The following is a 19,281-nucleotide window of genomic DNA, read 5'->3' on the forward strand; positions in this document are numbered from 1 at the left end:
CCCTTTAATTGTGAAAGAAAGAAAACAATGAAGACATTCATAATATCAAAGTTTCAAATTTATGAACATACTCCTGCTGTAAGATGAAAACAGCCACACGTAGCAGACTTGTAGCTAGTCTTTCCTTAGGGTGAATAGTTAGTTTTCCCACCCGAACCCTCTATCTATAGTAAATACTCTAGTCATGGCAGAGTAGCATGTCTGCGCCCCCACCTAACCCCTAGAACATGGGACACATGCCTTGCCAGTCCACCTAGTAATACGCATGAATAGAGCATGGCAGATATGATATGAATAGAAAAAAACACCTTTTTCAGTTTTAACATTAACAAATCAACATAACAGATTCTGTAATTTTTATTTTAGATGAGTATCTGGAGTGTGAAATAGTAAATTACATACACCATGGACATTAATTATTGTCTTGACCAACCTTTACGCTACAGATACTTCAAGGTGAATTCACACGGGCAGGTAATGGAAGTGTTAATATAAGCAGATCTTGCCACATTATTTCTACACTATGTGAACCCTCCTTTTGGTATGCTGGTGGTCTTTGTGTACTAATACCAAATGCAATGCAGCCTGTAATCAGTGTCTCCTTCACTTACCCATCTCGTCTTGCTTCTTCTGTACTACAAGCTCATGAAGATCTTTCCAATTTCCTTACTTCCCTATCAACTAAAGAAAATTCTTCTGCTGCCTAAAGAATTAAATGGTGCAAAGTCCTCACCTGTTTTGAAGGTGTTACGGAACAACGTACTGTATTTAACTCTTCCAGGAAGAATTGGTTGAACTGTCCTTAAATAAATGCACCTACAGAAAGAAGGTCATTTTTTATGCATGGCCCTTGACCACAACCAAATCTACCCACATGAGGATCTCATGATGGACTCTACATCTGATTTTACAGCAATTTGAGCCAGACAATTGCAAAGGTTACAGTCTCTCTGCGAGACCAACAAGGACTACGGGCAGGCATTTTAGCCCAGGGTCTACATTTAGGTCAGAACGTTCCTCCAACCAGATGAGGTCACCCACAAATATATGTAATTCTCCAACACTCTTGATCTATGTAGGTTGATTAATAGCAGATAAGAACAGGTCTCTCGCCTCTCATCACTTTAAGGAATCAATTGGAGCTATTGTGCACTTCATCCAGGAAGTATGTGACCCGGAGGACCAGAAAATGTGTTTTTCTACTCCACACCCAACATACAGCGAAATACTGCCGTGACATGGAGAGATTAGTGCTGAGCGAACATGCTCGACACTGCTCGGTACTCACCCGAACATCATGCTACTCGGGATGTTAGGCGAGCACCGAGCATTTCTGGGTTACTCGGGCGGGAGCTCGGGTCTCCGCCCTGCATATTTGACGCTCTTTACAGAGCCAATGAACATGCAGGGATTGCCAACCAGTCACTGTAATGCCGCAGCCATGTTGGTTGTGGGCATTACATTGATTGGCTGGCCGCACAGCGTCACCTCGAGTATTTAAAACCGGGCGCCGCCATCTTGGACACAGATGGCTGGGATCAGACAGTGTAGGGACAGCGCTGCTGATTTAGGGAGAGATATATACTGCAAAATAGTTAGTGTAGGGTCTGTAAAGGCTGCCAGATCAAGCAAACAGTACTTCTCAGGACTAATATCCATCCCAGATATCAGGCAGGCAGGCAGGCTGTATAGGAGATGCAGTGGTTATACCAGCAAACGCTGCATTACAGTCCTGTGTGCTCCTGTTGCTGTAATTGCTGGACTTAGCTCCAGGACTCGGGGACCAGGAAAATCCTTTTTTTTTCATCTAAATCCTCTTTTTTTTTTCCTCCTTCATACTGTACGAATACCCATCTTATTAACCTTTTGGTGTCCCCCCTCCCAAAAAAAAAAAGTGTGTCTGTGACAGTTGAGACACAAATATATCTGTTGAAAATAGTCTGGTGTAGGCCAGAGAAACAGAAGTGTGGTTTTGCAGTTCCACGGTTCAAACCTCTGTATTATCCACTTTTGGGCCATTTGTATCTAAAAAAAAACAGTTTGAGTGTGTCGCTCACTGTTCAGCCGCAAATATATATATTTTAAAAAGTCTGGTATACACCAGTAAATTATAACTGTGGTTTTGCTGTTCCACGGTAAAAAATCTCTATTATCCTGCTTTTGGCATTTTTTGCCGTAAAAAAAAACCTAATAGTGTCTCCCTGATTTTACAGACACAAATATATCTGTTGAAAATAGTCTGGTGTAGGCCAAAGAAACAGAAGTGTGGTTTTGCAGTTCCACGGTTCAAACCTCTGTATTATCCACTTTTGGGCCATTTGTATCTAAAAAAAACCCACTTTGAGTGTGTCACTCACTGTTCAGCCGCAAATATATATATTTAAAAAAGTCTGGTATACACCAGTAAATTATAACTGTGGTTTTGCTGTTCCACGGTAAAAAATCTCTGTTATCCTGTTTTTGGCATTTTCTGCCGTAAAAAAAAACCTAATAGTGTCTCCCTGATTTTTCCGACACAAATATATCTTTTGAAAATAGTCTGGTGTAGGCCAGAGAAACAGAAGTGTGGTTTTGCAGTTCCACGGTTCAAACCTCTGTATTATCCACTTTTGGGCCATTTGTATCTAAAAAAAAACAGTTTCAGTGTGTCGCTCACTGTTCAGCCACAAATATACAGTACAGACCAAAAGTTTGGACACCTTCTTATTTAAAGATTTTTCTGTATTTTCATGACTATGAAAATTGTACATTCACACTGAAGGCATCAAAACTATGAATTAACACATGTGGAATTATATACTTAACAAAAAAGTGTGAAACAACTGAAAATATGTCTTATGTTGTAGGTTCTTCAAAGTAGCCACCTTTTGCTTTGATGACTGCTTTGCACACTCTTGGCATTCTCTTGATGAGCTTCAAAAAAATCTCTATTATCCAGCTTTTGTTATTTTTTCCGTAAAGAAAAACAGTAATAGTTTCTCCCTGATTGTTCAGATTGTTTAAAAGAGTCGGGTGTAGGCCAGAGAAATAGAACTGTGGTTTTCCTCTTCCACGGTTCTAATCTACTTTTTATTACCCTTATTCCATTGATAGTGCGAGTGTAAGCTATTTTACTTCCTTTACAATGGGAAAGGTGCGTGGCAAGGGACGTGGAACTGAATGTTCTGGTGATGGTGCGTGCAGAGGACGGGGCCGTGGCCAAGGTGAAAATGTGCCACAACCAACAGCCACATCTTCTCGCTCCCACTTCTTGACCAAATTACTAGGGAAGCACAGAACAACACCAGTATTTCGAACTGATCAGTGTGAACAGGTTATTAATTGGATAGCAAATAATACTTCCAGTTACCTGGGCACCACCACCTCCGGTCTGTCTTCCACACGGTCAAATCTTAATAGCCGTGAGTCTCGACCGCATACTCCTCCTCACCCTGATGCTCCTTCCTCCCACCATGCCGAGTGTCGTCAGACAGCAACTGATCCCACACTTGGACACTCTGAAGAGCTGTTCACTTGTCCATTTCCAGATTTGTGCCCCTCGCCTGCTCCGCTTGAAGTGGTGGAAGAGGAGATCCCATGTAGCGATGCCCAAATATTTGAACAGCCACGGCCATAGGAAGTCGACGCTGGCAATTTGTCACAAGAGGTGGATGATGACGAGACACAATTGCCAGGAAGTGAGGAGGAGGATCGTGGTGTGCAAGTGGAAGAGGAGGAGGTGGTGGATGATCTAGTAACTGACCCAACGTGGCAGGAGGACCTGCAGAGTGAGGCCAGCAGCACACAGGGTGAGGGAGGCAGAGTACCCCAACAGGCAGGAAGAAGCAGTGTGGTGGCCGCACACAGAAGGTAGGCAACAGTTCCCCGTAACACCAACACGAGGGACGTTGCCAGTACAACCTGTAGGTCTTCCAGAGTCTGGAATTTTTTTAAAGACTCTGCTGATAACCCCAAAAAGGTCATTTGTACCACCTGCCATGCCAGCATCACAAAACTACCAGCCTGACCACCACCAGCATGATCAGGCACATGGCAGCAAAGCACCCGCCTTTGTGGGGCGAAACCCAGGGTCCACGACCAGTGTCAGCGGGTGTCACCACTGCTTCTTCCGCTGTTGTGCGTGCAATAGAACCACCTGTTGTGTGTGCAAGGCCATCCCCTGTCCATACTGCATGCAAAGATGCCCCCTCCTCTCAGTCTTCACTTGTTATGGCAGTTTCTTAAGAAACAGCATCAATGTCCACGTCCACGTCCCATCGCAGCGTTCAATTGTCCATATCCCAGACCTTTGAACGAAAGCGGAAATTCGCAGCTAACGCCCCACAGGCCACAGTCCTAAATTCGCACATTTCACGACTGCTTGCGTTGGAAATGCTGCCTTTTAGGCTGGTGGAGACGGAATCCTTCCACAACCTTATGGCGGTGGCCGTTCCTCGGTACTCGGTCCCCAGTCGACACTATTTTGCCCGGTGTGCCATCCCCACACTACACAAGCACGTGTCTCAAAACATCTGCCGTGCCCTCAACAATGCAGTTACTGGGAGAGTCCATCTGACAACGGACAAGTGGACAAGTGCTTGTGGCAAGGGACGGTACATCTCCCTGATGGCACACTGGGTAAACATAGTGGAAGCCGGGACCCAGTCGGACCTTGGGACCGAACACATCCTCCCCACACCGAGGATTGCGGGCCCTATGTCAGTCAGAGTTGCCCCCACAGTGTACAGCTCCTGCGCATCATCCTCCTCCTCCTCCTCATGTTCAGCCTCCATCTCAGATATCACCACATCAGTTACAAGCTGGAAGCACTGCAGTACTGCCTCCGCCAAGTGGCAACAGGCTGTGCTGAAACTCATAAGCTTAGGTGAGAAACTTCACACTGCTTGTGAGTTGTGGACAGCTGTGAAAGAGCAGGCAGATCTGTGGCTGAGACCGCTGAACCTACATCCAGGCATGGTCATGTGTGACAATGGCCGTAACCTGGTGGCGGCTCTGAGGCGAGGCGAGGTCACACACGTACCATGTCTGGCTCATGTGCTTAACCTCGTGGTTCAGCGGTTTCTTAAATCGTACCCCGAGTTGCCAGATCTGCTCGTCAAAGTACGCCGCCTGTCAGCTCATTTTCGCAAGTCGGCTACAGCTTCCGCCGCCCTTGCTGTGTTGCAGCAGCGTTTGCAGCTTCCGTCACACCGACTGGTGTGTGATGTCCCCACACGTTGGAACTCTACCCTCCACATGTTGCAAAGGATTTGTGAGCAGAAGAGAGCAGTTGTGGAGTACCAGCTGCAACAAGGCCGTCGATATTCAGGTCAGACTCCACACATAAAACCTCAGGAGTGGACCTGCATGTCTGACATATGTACCATCTTGACAAACTTTGAGGAGTCCACCAAGATGGTGAAGCCGTATCGGTCGATTACACACAGCACAGCCTCATCTCATCCCAACGTGCATTGGGGGACAATGAGGGAGAGGAGGAGGAGGAAGAACAGGAGCTTGTATCATGCGCTGTAGACGGTAGTACCTGTACAACTGTCATACCGTCGGTTCAGCGTGGGTGGCCTGAGGACAGGGGGGAGGAGGAGGAGAGCATGGTCAGTCGTCATCTTGGTGAGGACACGGAAGTCTTGCCCATTACCAGTCTGGCACGCATGGCTGACTTTATGTTACGCTGCCTTAAAAGTGACCCTCGTGTTGTCAAAATGTTGGGTGACAGTCATTAATGGTTGGTGACACTTTTAGACCCCCACTACAAGGAGAACTTTCACTCTCTTATTCCTGAGGTGGAGAGGTCTACAAAAATGGGGCAGTACCAGAAGGCCCTTGCTGCAGAACTGTTAAAAAATTCCCATCTGAACACGCTAGCGGCAGAGGTCACAGTTCGTTGCCCAACCAAGGCGTACATGTGAGAGAGACGCAACTCCAATCCAGCAGAGGCAGGGGAACACTGTCAACGTTCTGGGACAGTTTTCTCAGACCCTCCCTTCGGACAGACCCTGAGGCGCGGGGTACTCTCACAAGGAGTGGAAAGTTTCAAAAGATGGTGAGGGAGTACCTTGCCAACCGTACCAGCGTCCTCCGTGATTCCTCTGTGCCTTTTAATTATTGGGTATCCAAGCTGGACACTTGGAATGAACTCGCTCTGTACGCCTTGGAGGTCCTGGCCTGCCCTGCCGCTAGCGTGTTATAGGAGCGTGTTTTTAGTGCCGCTGGGGGAATTCTAACTGATAAGCGCACTCGCCTGTCAACTGACAATGCTGACAAGCTGACCCATATCAAAATGAACAAGGGCTGGATTGGGCCAGACTTCTCATCACCACCAAATGACAGCAGAGTAACATAAAGTCAAATCCACTGTGTTATTTCTGGAGGTGTATTCACATGCAATGCTTCACACCCACACATGGGTATACGCTTCCTCATTTCGGCTGTTTTATGTTCTTCTCCTTATCCTCAGCCTCCACCACCACTATACCACCAGGGTGACTGGTGTCCGTGTTGCCATTATTGAAAGTTCCTCCGTCCTTTTTTTTGTCAGCTTTTGCTTGGAAGGCATAAGCAAAGACTGTGGGAGACCCACTCCCCAATAATGGGAATAATATTTTTAAGATGCTGTACTGTATGGCTCTTGTAAGGGGCTTGTTAAGCTACTGTGACTTCCACCACTTTTCCAAGGGGCATTAAAACCGTCTTGTTAAGCTACTGTAACCTCCACCACTTTTCCAAGGGGCATTAAAACCGTCTTGTTAAGCTACTGCGACCTCTACCACTTTTCCAAGGGGCATTAAAAGCATCTTCTTAAACCACTCTGAACTCCACAGCTCTTCCAAGGGGCATTGAAATGTTGTTTTTAATTACCTCTAACCTCCACGACTCTTCCAACGGGCATTGCATTTCCTACTAATTTTAGTCAGCTTTCGCTTTTCAATGCAAAGGCGAAAACTAAGGGAGACCCACTCCCCAATAATGGGTAGAAGGTTTTTAGTACGCTGTAATCAAGGGGCATTGCAGTTCCTCATAATTTTTGGAAAGTTTTCCATTCACTGCTTAGGCCAACAGTGTAGAGGAGACCCAGTTGCTATAAATGGAAAAAAACGGTTTAGTTAAGTCCTCTGACCTCCATGTCATTTCCAAGGAGCATTGGAGTGCCTCGAAATTTTTGTTAGGCATTGCACTCACTGTATGCCCTATAACTGTGTAGCCGAACCGCTCCTTTTGTTACAGAAACATATCCTACAAGACATATGTGGTTGACTGGCCTGGCGGCTGAGGACCAAGCATGGACACCCGGCCGCCGGGCGGCTGGGGATTGAGTATGGATACCTCGATGCCGAAGCAGCCATGAGGTAGTGGCCAGCTTCGGCCTCCTCCAAATTAAAAGGCCCCATTTCAAGTGCAAGCTAGCAGTATAGTATTGCAGCCTGCGGGTGGGTGGGTGTTTGGTTGGCTGCATATTTGCGCTTGCATTGCAAGAAATGGGAGAGGTACAATTGAACCCTGCTCTGGGAGAAGGACTTGCACGGGGATAGTTGCAAGTCTGCATCTTCTGATGCGGCAAGGAACACTTCTGATGGGCACACTTTTAGGCAGTGACCTGGGTGTCAGAGATGCTTCCAGGAGTCTTCCCCATGCTGTTCCCATGTCTTTTCAGCACTGTATGCATGTGTCACACAGCACATGGCCAGATAAGGTTGTAAAATGTTAAAATGACATTTCCCGGTGAATGCATTTGTCATGGTTGAAAGCAATATAAAAGTGAAAAAACGAATAAAAAATGCTACTTGTGAACATAGCCCAAGGTGTGGAGGAGTATTTTTTTGGGGGGTTATTTATTTTACCTTATACACAAGTCTTTACCCTGGAAAGGAACTTCCTTAACATATTTCACAGGAAAGCAGTTTCAGATTCATTTTTGAACGTTTTATTGTGAGCCCTTAATAGTGGCTTAATACCTCTGGCCACGTTGGTGACAGCAGTGACCTGGGGGTCAGAAATGCTTCCTGGGGCAATCCCCATGCTGTCCCCATGTCATTTGAGCACTGTCACTATCGTTTTGGGCACTTGTTAGGCTGTTGAAAGACTGCCGGGGGTGCCGCCGCAAAAATGCTCGGGTCTCCCATAGACTAACATTGGGCTCGTTGCTCGGGTCGAGCACCCGAGTATCACGGCGAGCTTGGCCCGAGCTTCGAGCACCCGAGCATTTTAGTGCTCGCTCAACACTAGGCGAGATAGCTTTTACATTATTTTGATCAAAATTTATGTTAACTAAATACTCTTTATTATTTATCATTATTCTATGCACTGTGCGATTTATCCCTTTACTTTTAGGTATTTGTGTATTTTGCTTTTGTCTTTGTTTTTTTTCTGTCTAATGGCCTAATGTGAACATGCATTTACATTTTTCATGCACATCAATTTACATTTCAGTTCAGATGCCCAGGTTTTTTTCTTTGTAGTCTAATGTGCTTTAGTGCATATAAGGGTGTGGCCGCCCTTTGTCTGAGCTGAAAGGTTCATTCTGCCTCTCAGGTCCATGCTTCTACTAAGGGTTCAGTCTCTCTGCCCTCATCCATATGTATGTCACTTGACAAATGGTAAGCTTTTAATATTAGAGTTAGGACTGTCCCATAAGGGTTGCCGTGACGTTGCGGGATGGCTTTTACATTTTTTTGATCAAAATTTATGTTAATTAAATACCCTTTATTAGTTATCAGTATTCTATGCACTGTGCGATTTATCCATTTACTTTTAGTTTTTGTTTTTTTTTCTTTTGTCTTTGTTTTTTTTCTGTCTAATGGCCTTATGTGAACATGCATTTACATTTTGCATGAACATCAATTTACGTTTCAGTTCAGACTCCCAGGTTTTTAGCGAAATACTGCGTTGCGCTGCACATCCATTAAACCTGAATGCCTCTGACTCGCCCCCTGGGCCGTGGGGTACTCGGAACCGGGCCTTCTAGTGTACGGTGCTGATGGGGGTAGTAGTGGCAACCCAGTCCCGTGGCTCAGGGTGGTCAGACCAAATGCTGTGGCAGTCTATTAGTATAGTTATGAATGTCCGACTACGCCACCCGTGGATTGCGGTCAGAGTGAACCGCTGCTGCAGGGCAGACCGCTGAGGCTGGTGTTGTGGGTGCAGCAGAGAATAGTATAACTCCCCACGGGAGGAGTGTAGCCTCAGGGCAGTGAGCGTAGATGGTGGGGGTTGTGATGCAGGGCGTCCCAGTACCGTTAGTGCTGGCGCGGTAAGAAACACAGAGACAACGTGTTGCAGTCCAGGGTCTTTTACTCACAGTTGTTATCCGAGTCACTTCTGCAGGGAATGACTGCCCGAGCCGTGCTGCGTCCACCAGGTGAGGAGCTCGGTCAACCCCCAGGCAATTCAGGAGTATGGCACAGGACCCCCTTCTGTCCTTTCTCTGGCCTGTCGTGCCCCACCAGTGACCACACTTCTGTCCAGCTGCCTCGAGCCTTCTCTTGGTGAAACCTATCGCCGGTTTCCCTGACCCTATGTGGTGCCTTCCTAGTGGGTGTAGCAGGGGGTCGCACCAATAGGTGATCACGACCTCCGGTCTTTGGCTGAGGGATGATTTACCTCCACCAACTTGGGAATCCGGTACCCTTATTCTGCCCGACCCTTCACCCATTATCTCGTGGGTTCTTAGGCTCCCTTCTGCCTTCTTGCTTCTGGAGCCTTTCTACTCCTCTTTCTGTCCTCTTTCCTTCCTTCTCCTTCTTCTCTCTTCCCTCAGGCTCCGGCCTCTGTGCTAGGCCTGCCCAGGGAGCAGAGCCCATGCAGCAGCTCTGCTCCCTGCCTTCTCTTCTCACAGAACATTGAACTCCCTCCTAAGATGGCCCCCACCTTTTTATCTGCTTCACTGTCTGAGCTCAGGTGACCTGCAACCAATGAGCTCCTTCCTATGCTCCAGAAACCGTCCCCTTCTGCTCCTACATCACAGGGTTCTCTCCCCCCTCCCTACTTCAGCCAGGGACATGGTCTGTCGTGCCTGCATTACTGTCTAAATGGGAGCACCGTTGAGCTGTCCCCTGGAAATGGGGTGTGTGTGATGCATGCAGCTAACTGAGCCCTGGTCCATACTCCATCCTTACCCGGGAGTGGAATATCACACCTCTGGCAGAGGTGCAATACCCCTGTAGCAGCCGAATCCTCGGGGCGCTACACCTCCAGACAGTTGAAAGTAAACAAAAACTCCAGACTACCATCCCTTACCTTCCTGAATAATAATAAGCAGGAGACCACATGAGAATGATGGGAGAAGGTCGAACACAGCAATTTATTATTACTTCTCTTTTTCCATTTTTCCATTTCTTTTTAACGCATTATCATATTTTTTAAACCCCCTGTGACAAAGTAAGTGGCAAAATGCTGGAGGGGAGGTATGTTTCACTGAGGCTATTAGCACACTAAGTGTTGAGAGGGGTTAAGCAGCCATTTTAAGGGCTAGGTTTTTTAGAACAACCATAGAGCGGGTGGGAGGTTGTTCTCCATATCTCCACCTCAGGGTTTGGTCTAGGGTTTAAATAGACGGCCAACTGAGGCTCTCAGTGTTCAGTGTATATGGAGAGGCTAGCTCCAAAGAGAGGAGCTTGTGTTTGTGCTAACCTGAGCCCTGTGTTTTTGCTAACCCTGAGCGGCCGGATCCCGGCAAAGGACTAAGGCGTAAGGCCTGTGCTGTACATTTCCTTTTACTGCACTTACTTTTAAGTCAGAAGGGCCATGTTTATTTTGATGAAATCTATATTGGTTTATGCTGCATTTAAATAAACCAATAAGAAATTTAAAGATACAGCGGTCCTGTGTCTACCTCAGTGTACAGACGAGTGAGCCGATCTTCCACACCCCTCACAGATAACCATTTTTCATTCCATGAAAAAACAGACTTGAAGCCATATGCAACCTCTGGACTCCTAGGGACGCAAGTCCACTTTCAAGTCTTCTCAAATAGATGTATACCTGCTACCAACTGTGACTTAAATTAAAAAAGACATCAGTACATAAAATAATACACCAACCTCAAATAAAAGACAGAGTATGCTGGAAACTCCAGAGGAACCCAGATAAAGGAGGTAGGAGGGGGCTGCTTCATTTTATATATACCACAGTGGGGGAATATAGCCAACTCAGGACTCCTACTGGAATTAAATTACTTGCATGACTTAGCAGCCCCTCTTACTTAGGGAGGACCATATTGCGATACATAACAGAAGGTTCTCATAGAAGGGAAACCTAATATAGTAAAAAAAAATGAAACCTCAAGCAGTCTGGAGGCAAACCCCCTATGTGGGGAATTGTCCTGCATAAAATACAATATGTACACATCCCATGCAAAGAAGTTTCACATACATTTAACAATTACAAGGCAGTTGTAGTGTCCATTATCCTAAAAGGGACTTAGTTAGACATTTTGAAAAATGCCTGGTGATTTAATGGGATATTCACAAGTTATTAAACTGATCTAATTAGTTAGCATAAAATACAGTACGTAAGTTTGCAATTGACTTGCTTTTTCTATCTGCTGTCATTCTATAGGGACAGCACAATGGTTAGCACTACAGCCTTGCAGCGCTGGGGTCCTGGGTTCAAATCCCACCAAGGACAACATCTGCAAGGAGTTTGTATGTTCTTCCCATGTTTGCGTGGGTTTCCTTTGGGTTCTCTGGTTTTCTCCCACACTCCAAATGTGGCGCCCCTGAGGGTTCGACCGCCACAGGGATGCTGCACCTCTCTAATGGGGTGTGGTATCCCTCCTTCGAGGTAAGAACAGTGCAATGATCAGGACCTCACCTCCACATCCAACACCACACTTCTCCCACCAGAGGGGGCTAGGTGCTGCCCCTACTGGGAATTGGGAGACTGGGGAACCAAAAGATAGGGGGAACCATGTAGTTGGTAAGGGTGGAGGACTCACATTTAGTATTTCATATTTAATACACAGCCATCTTGGCTCTTGGTTCTTGGATTGTGATCTCCCTCCCTGAACGTGGATCCTGTGTGGACCTGCAGGTGATGGGGACACGGCCCTCGTACCCTGGCCTTGGGTCGAGGGGCAGGTTCGAGCTAACATATGTCTCAACCTGGTCAAGGACCATGACCAAGAAGGCCCGGAGCTTAGGAGTGTAGCTCCGCCGCAAAAGGATTCCAGGGGGATGCAGACGGAGCGGTATACGCCACCTGTCCTCGCTGTTCTGATCTATTCAGAGGGATTCCGGATGCAAGAGGGGTACCGGCCCCCGACACCTGACTTTGCTACTCTACGTCCTAGTCAGGGAAGCCCGGCAGGCCCTGAGAATCCCACCGGGTAATGGAAGCTGCCACCCGTACCCTGTTTCTGAGCTTAGTCCAGAGGGATACTCGGCCTATCTGCACACACAGACAGGAAAGGACTCGGTCTGAAGTCTAGGAACACTCTGGTGGGAGGTCCTGATTAAGCACTTGAATTACTCGGAGGTTGTCGGACCCCCGTCCCTGGTGACCGCAGAACTCCGTGAGGAGCAGGGAGAAGCCTTGCAGCTGTATTCTCCAACGTGAGTAAAAACCCTGGAAGTCGACCCCTATGGCCTCCGGACTCGTTATTTCTGCACCACACCGCGCAGCATCAGACACCTTATACTACGACTCCCTCCATCCTTCTCCTCTGCCCTGAGGCCCTGCTCCGCCTGTGGGGAGTAGTATCAACGTCGGCTGCCACAACATCCCGCCTCAGAGGACTGCAGCAGCGCTGGTGGCCTTCACCAGGTACCACAGGTGGCGTAGTTGATAGCAACCACTCAACCCTGATAGCCCTTACATCCTTTTTAATGTGATGGCCCTGGGCACGGGATGGGTCCAGGCCACGGCTGCACCCCACCTTCAGTAGGACCCGGCCCCGAGTAACCCCCCATCTTCCCAGGGCAGGGCTGCGAGCGTCACACAAAGACATACTGATAGGCAATGTAGATTGTAAGCCTCAATGGGGACAGTTGGAGGGCTGGTCTGTCAGGTGGTTGATGTTTGTCCGCAATACAGGACTTTTTACATGAATTTCAATAAAGGAAGATATTTTTATTTTTATCGCTGGATATTCTACCTTTTTGTCTGACTAAAGGGGACAGTGCCCATAATGTCTGTAAAGCGCTGTGGAACTAATGGCACTATATAAATGAGTGAAATAAATAAATAAATTCTGTAATGAGAGATTTTATTTTACATAATGTACAGCTAGTTTCCATGGAGCTTAGCCATTAATAACTGCCCAATCCCTGGCCAAGAGAGCACAGTAGTTACATTCCACGAGAGAAGTTAACTCCTAACATCTGTGCCACCTCTCTCCAGACCATTGATTTCTATATAGCAGTAAAACTATAAGGCTATGTGCCCATAACTCACCCCCTGGCCCGTGGGACCGGACTTCAGGGCAATGCTGGGAGTAGTAGTGGCGACCCGGTCCCGTGGCTAAGGGTGGTCAGACCAGTGGCAGTCTTTTATATGTTTTAGGTAATGTCCGACTATGCCACCCGTGGATTGCGGTCAGGGAGGACCGCCGCTGCAAGGCAGACCGCTGAGGCTGGTGTTGGGGATACAGCAGGGAATAGTACAACTCCCCACGGGAGGAGTGTAGCCTCAGGGCAGTGTAATAGGATGTTGGAGGTGATGGTGCAGGCGCAGCAGTAACCACACAGAGTCCAATAATGCAGTCCAGGGTCTTTTACTGCAGATCTTATCACAGACCCACCAGGAGTACAGGGTAGGAATGGACCTGGGTGTCTGAGGGCATTCGGGTGAGCTCCACTGGCCAGGGTGAGTGGGTAGGCCTACCGTTCTCTCTCTGCCCTTGCTGACTATCTCCCCCTTTAGTGGTATGATAGCCCACGTCCCTGAACTTGCCGTGTACTACGCCTGTATGGCTTGCGACTCGGGCCTTAGGTACCTGTAGCTTCTCCATGCTGTACCGGTCCCTCTGTGTGGCGGAACCTCCAGGCTTCTTAGGCCAAGGGACCTGAAATCCCTTGCGGGTTGGTTATCTGCTGCAGGACCTGCAACCCTGACAGCCTCGGACCCCAGTGTCCGGTTGTGTAGTCGCTCTCTGCCAGGACCGGCTCTCGTCACCTCTGTCCCTGGCTTTCTGTTCCTCCTTTTCCTCCTGGACTCCTCAGCTGCGGCTGACCTGTCCCTCTCTTCTGGGAACCCTTCTGGATGCTTCAGAAGTGGGTCCTGGTCTCTCCAACCCTGCTCTCAGTACCAGTTTTTATAGGGGCAGCCTGCTCCCCCTACTGGCCTGGGACAGGAGGTGCTGTATGCAAATCGTCCATGACCAGAGAACCTCCCTCCTGCTCTCAGACACAGCCTTACAAGTTTGTGGCATCCAGGCCTGGGGTGACACACCCACAATGCAGAAATGAAGCAGAAAATTTCTGCAGCATTTCTGCAACTCGCTGGCAGAAAAAATGCATGCAGATTGTGCATGTGTAGTCACTGCTTTCTTGCTCCTTCCATCCTTTGGTATGCGGTACCGGAGAGAATAAGACACAAGACAGGTAGTATGTGTCAACAGACTCTAATTTTATTACAAAGCATAGGGTTTATATACACCCTTGAGGCAGAAATGGATTTACCATATATGGTCCGATCATACAATTTAGCTGTGCAAACAAAGACTGGTTTCTGTTCCCGTGACGCCTGTTTTTGTAGTTGAAACATTTAATCAGACACATTCTGATGACTAGCAAGGACACGTTAGTTTCTATTGATACAAGGAAGGAACATTTAGTTGTTGTTGTTTTTGACCTAAGGTAACCGTCAGACTTATACAGCATAGATGGGGTCTTTGAACGTGAGGGACCTCGTCTTCTGCTATAACACATGCGTTTTTCCTGCCAGGGACATGCGGATTTGAAGCGTTATTCACATGCGTTTCTGCATGCGGGTTGACAAGCGCTTTCCAGGCGATTTTAGCATCACTTGGAAAGTGCTTGACAACTAGGTCACACTATATAAATCCATGCAAACAGCATGAATTTATATAGTGTGACCGTAAGAATGTTTAAAAATAAAAATAAACCTATACTTACCTTCTGATGGCCCGGCGTGTGGTTGCTGCGCTCCTTCCTGGCTGCTGGCTGATCGCGGGACACTGCACTGAAGGGCCTGCGGTCACATGACTGTGACGTCACCGAAGGTCCTTCAGTCCTGTCCGCAAGCACAGGGAAGGAGACCGGCTGCCGTCAGAAGGTGAATATAACCTTTATTTTTTATTTTATTCTTTTTTTTACAGGTACAATGGTACCCAGGTCTGGATGAGAGTCTTCTCTCCTCCAGAACTGGGTACCATCCGCACATTGAAACACATATTATCCGTGAGTACAAATGTACTGACACGGATTATGTGCGTCTCAATGCAAGTCAATGGCGGCGATTACGCCGCGCTTCCGCAAAATTAATGGACATGCTGCGGATTTTTGAGCGCAGCATAAACGCTGTGGAAAAATGCGCAGCATGGGCATAGAACTTGCGGAATCCCCTTGGGGACCATGGGGGGCGGATTACCTAGCGTTTAACAAGCGTTTACGCTGCGGAAATTCCACAGCATATACGCTTGAAAAACGCTACGTGGGCACTTAGCCTAAAGCTAAGCACAAGTTCTGCTGTAGCACATTCAACTATCAGTGGTTGGTTCTGAGTCTACACTGCTATCATTATTTACATATAGAGATAGCACAGCATTTGAACAAGCTCACAGCTTGGAACAGTGAAAACAGTGATTAGGAGAATTACTGTGGCAGAAGCCAATCCTGGGGCTGGTAATTTTTACAAGATGTATATTCACAGGAGCTAAGAGGGATTAGTTTTACTAATACTGCAGCTCTGCTACTCACTAGAATTTTCACTCAAGGAGGAAAGCCCGCCCTGCAAGAAACCAGGAAGTAAGGAGACTGTAGGTGGACTGCATAGCTCTGAGCTGCTCAAAAGACAAGTGTAGAATAGGATCCTTACATCCTTATAGTAATTATCATTTAAAGGGCCTAAACACCTAACAGCAGCGGAAGTAATAATATTACATTGCTTGGCAGTTACTTCACTGGTGCAGCATAACTATCAAACAGTTCAAGGACATATCTATGTAAGGGGTTGTAGTTGGGAAACCACCTCAAAAGCACAATATTGGCTATTTTGGCTAATGGATGAGTGGACCTGTTCCCATACTTTGCTGCCTATACATAGAGCAACATAGTCTGATGAGAGATTAGCTTTAAATTAGTTAAAGGAACCCAGACTTCCATAAACTGCCAAATAAAAGGAATCAAGAGAATTAAACTAAGTTCATGTTCAGTTTCCAATGAGGTTTAGATATGCACATTTCTGTGTCCATATTACGGATACATGTCCCAGCCTCACCACCAGTCTAATGACCCAAACAGCATTATGGGATCCATGGTGCTGTTTTTTTCCGATCAATGATCCTGCGATCAGGCCACGATATGTGTTTGTAATACATGCACAGCACTTGGCTGAAACCAATCCAATACGGACCCCCACTTACACCAAGTCCCACCTTTGTTTCCATCTCTTTTTTTGGTAAAAAGTAGTAGTGCTTCTGAAGACTGCAGCACATATTGGGGTTGACATTTTTTGATAATAAATGCCAGCCTTAGGGGTGTGTGCAACATATGCAGGAACAAAGTTGCTCTATATGATTGTGCGAAAGAGGGCGCTGCAGTTGGCCTTTATTTTCATTCTTTTGGCCATCATGAATTACATAAAACTTTAACTAGATTAATGTATACATGAAGCTGTTACTTGCTCTGTATATTGTATTAAGTGAGCATCTTGCGGTGATTGTGTGACACTGATCTTTTGCCTACTCTCAGTTATGACTACACATTTTGTATCCTGGGCTTGGTATTACACACCATTTGAAGATTAGCGAATATGCCACATTTCTAACTCTTATAGCCTTTGCTTAGTCAACTACTGAGGAGCACACTGGTGGGTGGAAAGAAAAACAGATAGAAAAAGACCAGATGGGGCGGCAGACTGAAAGATAACATGTGCTGTAATTGAAACACAAGATAACGTGTCTAATATTGGCCATACCTGTGCAATGCTGAATGATAACCAGTGTCTGTAGTAACTTATCTCCTGCTATATGACAACAGAGGCCAAAGTGGGGCAAAGTAATACAAGTCTGTCTTCCTGTAGCAGTTGACAGTGTGCTTAAAATTAATCCATTCACAATCCTTGAAATTTTCCCTTTTTGTTTTTGTTTTTTTCTCCCCTTCTTCCAAGAGCCATAATTTTTTTCTTTTTCTGTCATTATAGCTGTATGGGGCTTGTTTTTTGCGGGATGAGTTGAAATATTTGTAAGAAAAAAAAATTTCCTTGTTGCCATTTCCCGAGATGTTTTCATCTTTGGGGATCTGGGGCCAGGTGAGGGCTTATTTTTGCGCCCTGAACAGATGTTTTTACTGACACCATTTTGGACTGGATACGATGTTTTGATCGCCACTTATTGCATTTTCTTGCAATGTTGTGGTGGCCAAAAAAATATAATTCTGGCATTTGATTTTTTTTCTCGTTATGCAGTTTACCAATCGGATTATTTTTTTTAATATTTTGATAGATCAGACTTTTATGAACTCAGTGATACCAAATATGTGTATTTTTTATTATTGTTTTATTTTACAAGGGACAAAAGGAGGTGATTTTTACTTTTTTCCCTTTTTAATGTATTTAATAGTCCTCTTAGGGGACTTAAAGCTGTGATCTTTCAATCATTTGTGCTATACATCAGCAGTTGGCTTTCACAGGTGGCTTTCACAGGAGGATCGTAATGACAGGCATGGGGATCTTCAGCAGATCCCCGGCTGTCATGGCAACCCATTGGCGCCTTGCGATCACATTATGGGTGCAACGATGGGAGCGTGGAATGTCGCACCCCCCCCTGCCGGCGTGTGTTAACTGCCACTATCAGAGATTGACAGCGGGATTAAATCAGCCGTCATATGTGTGGAAAGATGTGGGCTCGCACCAAAGGCAGGGATATGACGTTTGATGTACAAGTATGTCAAAGTTCATGAAGTGGTTAAATTAAATTATACCCTTAAAGAAGTGGTAGCAAATCTGGGGACTGGACTGGAACCTTGTTATTGGGGACCACTTTCAAAGTTTTTAGGAAAGTACTAGTGCCAGGGACAAGCACGGAGCAGTGTAATCAGAGTATTGTGTAAAGTGAAGTGGCTTAGTGGTGACAGTAACCCCATGAAGACAATGTTTTGCAAGACTTTGTAGGGCAAGAGTCAACAGCCTTGCTGGGACCACCCAGAGATCCTTTGGGGTGGCGTAGAGTCCTTCAGGCCCAGTCAAGGCTATCTATTTTTCGGTAACTGTCGTGCTGTAAATTTGCTCAAAGGTATTACCCAACAAATGTAAGAACAACCATTAAGCTTGTGTACCAATTAAAGCGTTAGTAAAAGTCCCAAGTATTGAGTCTCATTGTGAGAAAGAAATGAAATTCTTTACTTTTGTACTATCATTGACATTTCACATGTTTATCTCTGCCAATGACATGTAGATGTACCAAGGGACCTCTACATTGCAAGATACTCGTTTCACAATTATCTTGCCGTGTAAATAGACTTCCAATTACCCAATGAACGAGCAAAATGATCGTTCAATGGGTGAAATTATCTTTTGTGCAGCTCAAAAAACGTTGTTCTCAGCGGTGCTGCCAAGAACTATGGCAGCCTGTGTGCACTGAGCAATCCAGTATCCATCACTCTGTGGGCATCGTTTGCTTTGGTCTGCCTATGGAAATAGGCAGTTAAACGACCACTGATCAGTAAAAGTTACCGATCATTGGTCGTATCGTGCCACTGGTTGGTCCATGTAAACGGACCTTTATGCTCACTGTTTTACATGAAAATAAAATTGCATTCCACAATGCATTGTATTCAATGTAATCACCTAATTGGCTTCTTTAAAAATGTAGTTGGGTACCAACGCATTCCTGGCCCCATAACAGCAATTGCTGTTACCCATGATTTTCCCCAAAATAAGCAGTGCTAAAGGAGCCTGGAAGCCATTTACTCCCTCCCAACCAAGAACTCTTGATTGAAATAGTTTAGAACACCCAAACATGGATATAACAAGAGAGTCAGGCATGACTAAAAGCCAATAAAAAAATTCATGGATCAGTTATACTGATTACTACTTTGAGTGGCTTTAGGACTTTAATACGATATTATACTTTATTAAAGAGGACCTGTCTCTTGCCATAGGTAA

At 46.2% G+C, this 19,281-nt stretch overlaps 1 protein-coding gene across 2 annotated transcripts in view; it reads right to left on the bottom strand.

Annotated features, from left to right (window-relative positions):
* The window catches only part of LOC141230556 (fibrinogen-like protein 1-like protein), a 45,152-nt gene extending 44,391 nt beyond the window's left edge, over window positions 1-761 (bottom strand). For both annotated transcript variants that reach the window (XM_073667607.1, XM_073667608.1), the window contains exon 1: window positions 612-761. In XM_073667607.1, coding sequence (XP_073523708.1) covers window positions 612-615 — 4 coding nt within the window. In that variant the 5' untranslated portion in view covers window positions 616-761. The remainder of the gene's footprint in view (window positions 1-611) is intronic.
* Window positions 762-19,281: the final 18,520 nt, after the last annotated feature.

The sequence above is a fragment of the Phyllobates terribilis genome, unplaced genomic scaffold (genome assembly GCF_046119375.1).
Source record: "Phyllobates terribilis strain yellow unplaced genomic scaffold, ASM4611937v1 Scaffold_2__4_contigs__length_985480577, whole genome shotgun sequence".
In the NCBI taxonomy this organism is placed as follows: Eukaryota; Metazoa; Chordata; class Amphibia; order Anura; family Dendrobatidae; genus Phyllobates; species Phyllobates terribilis.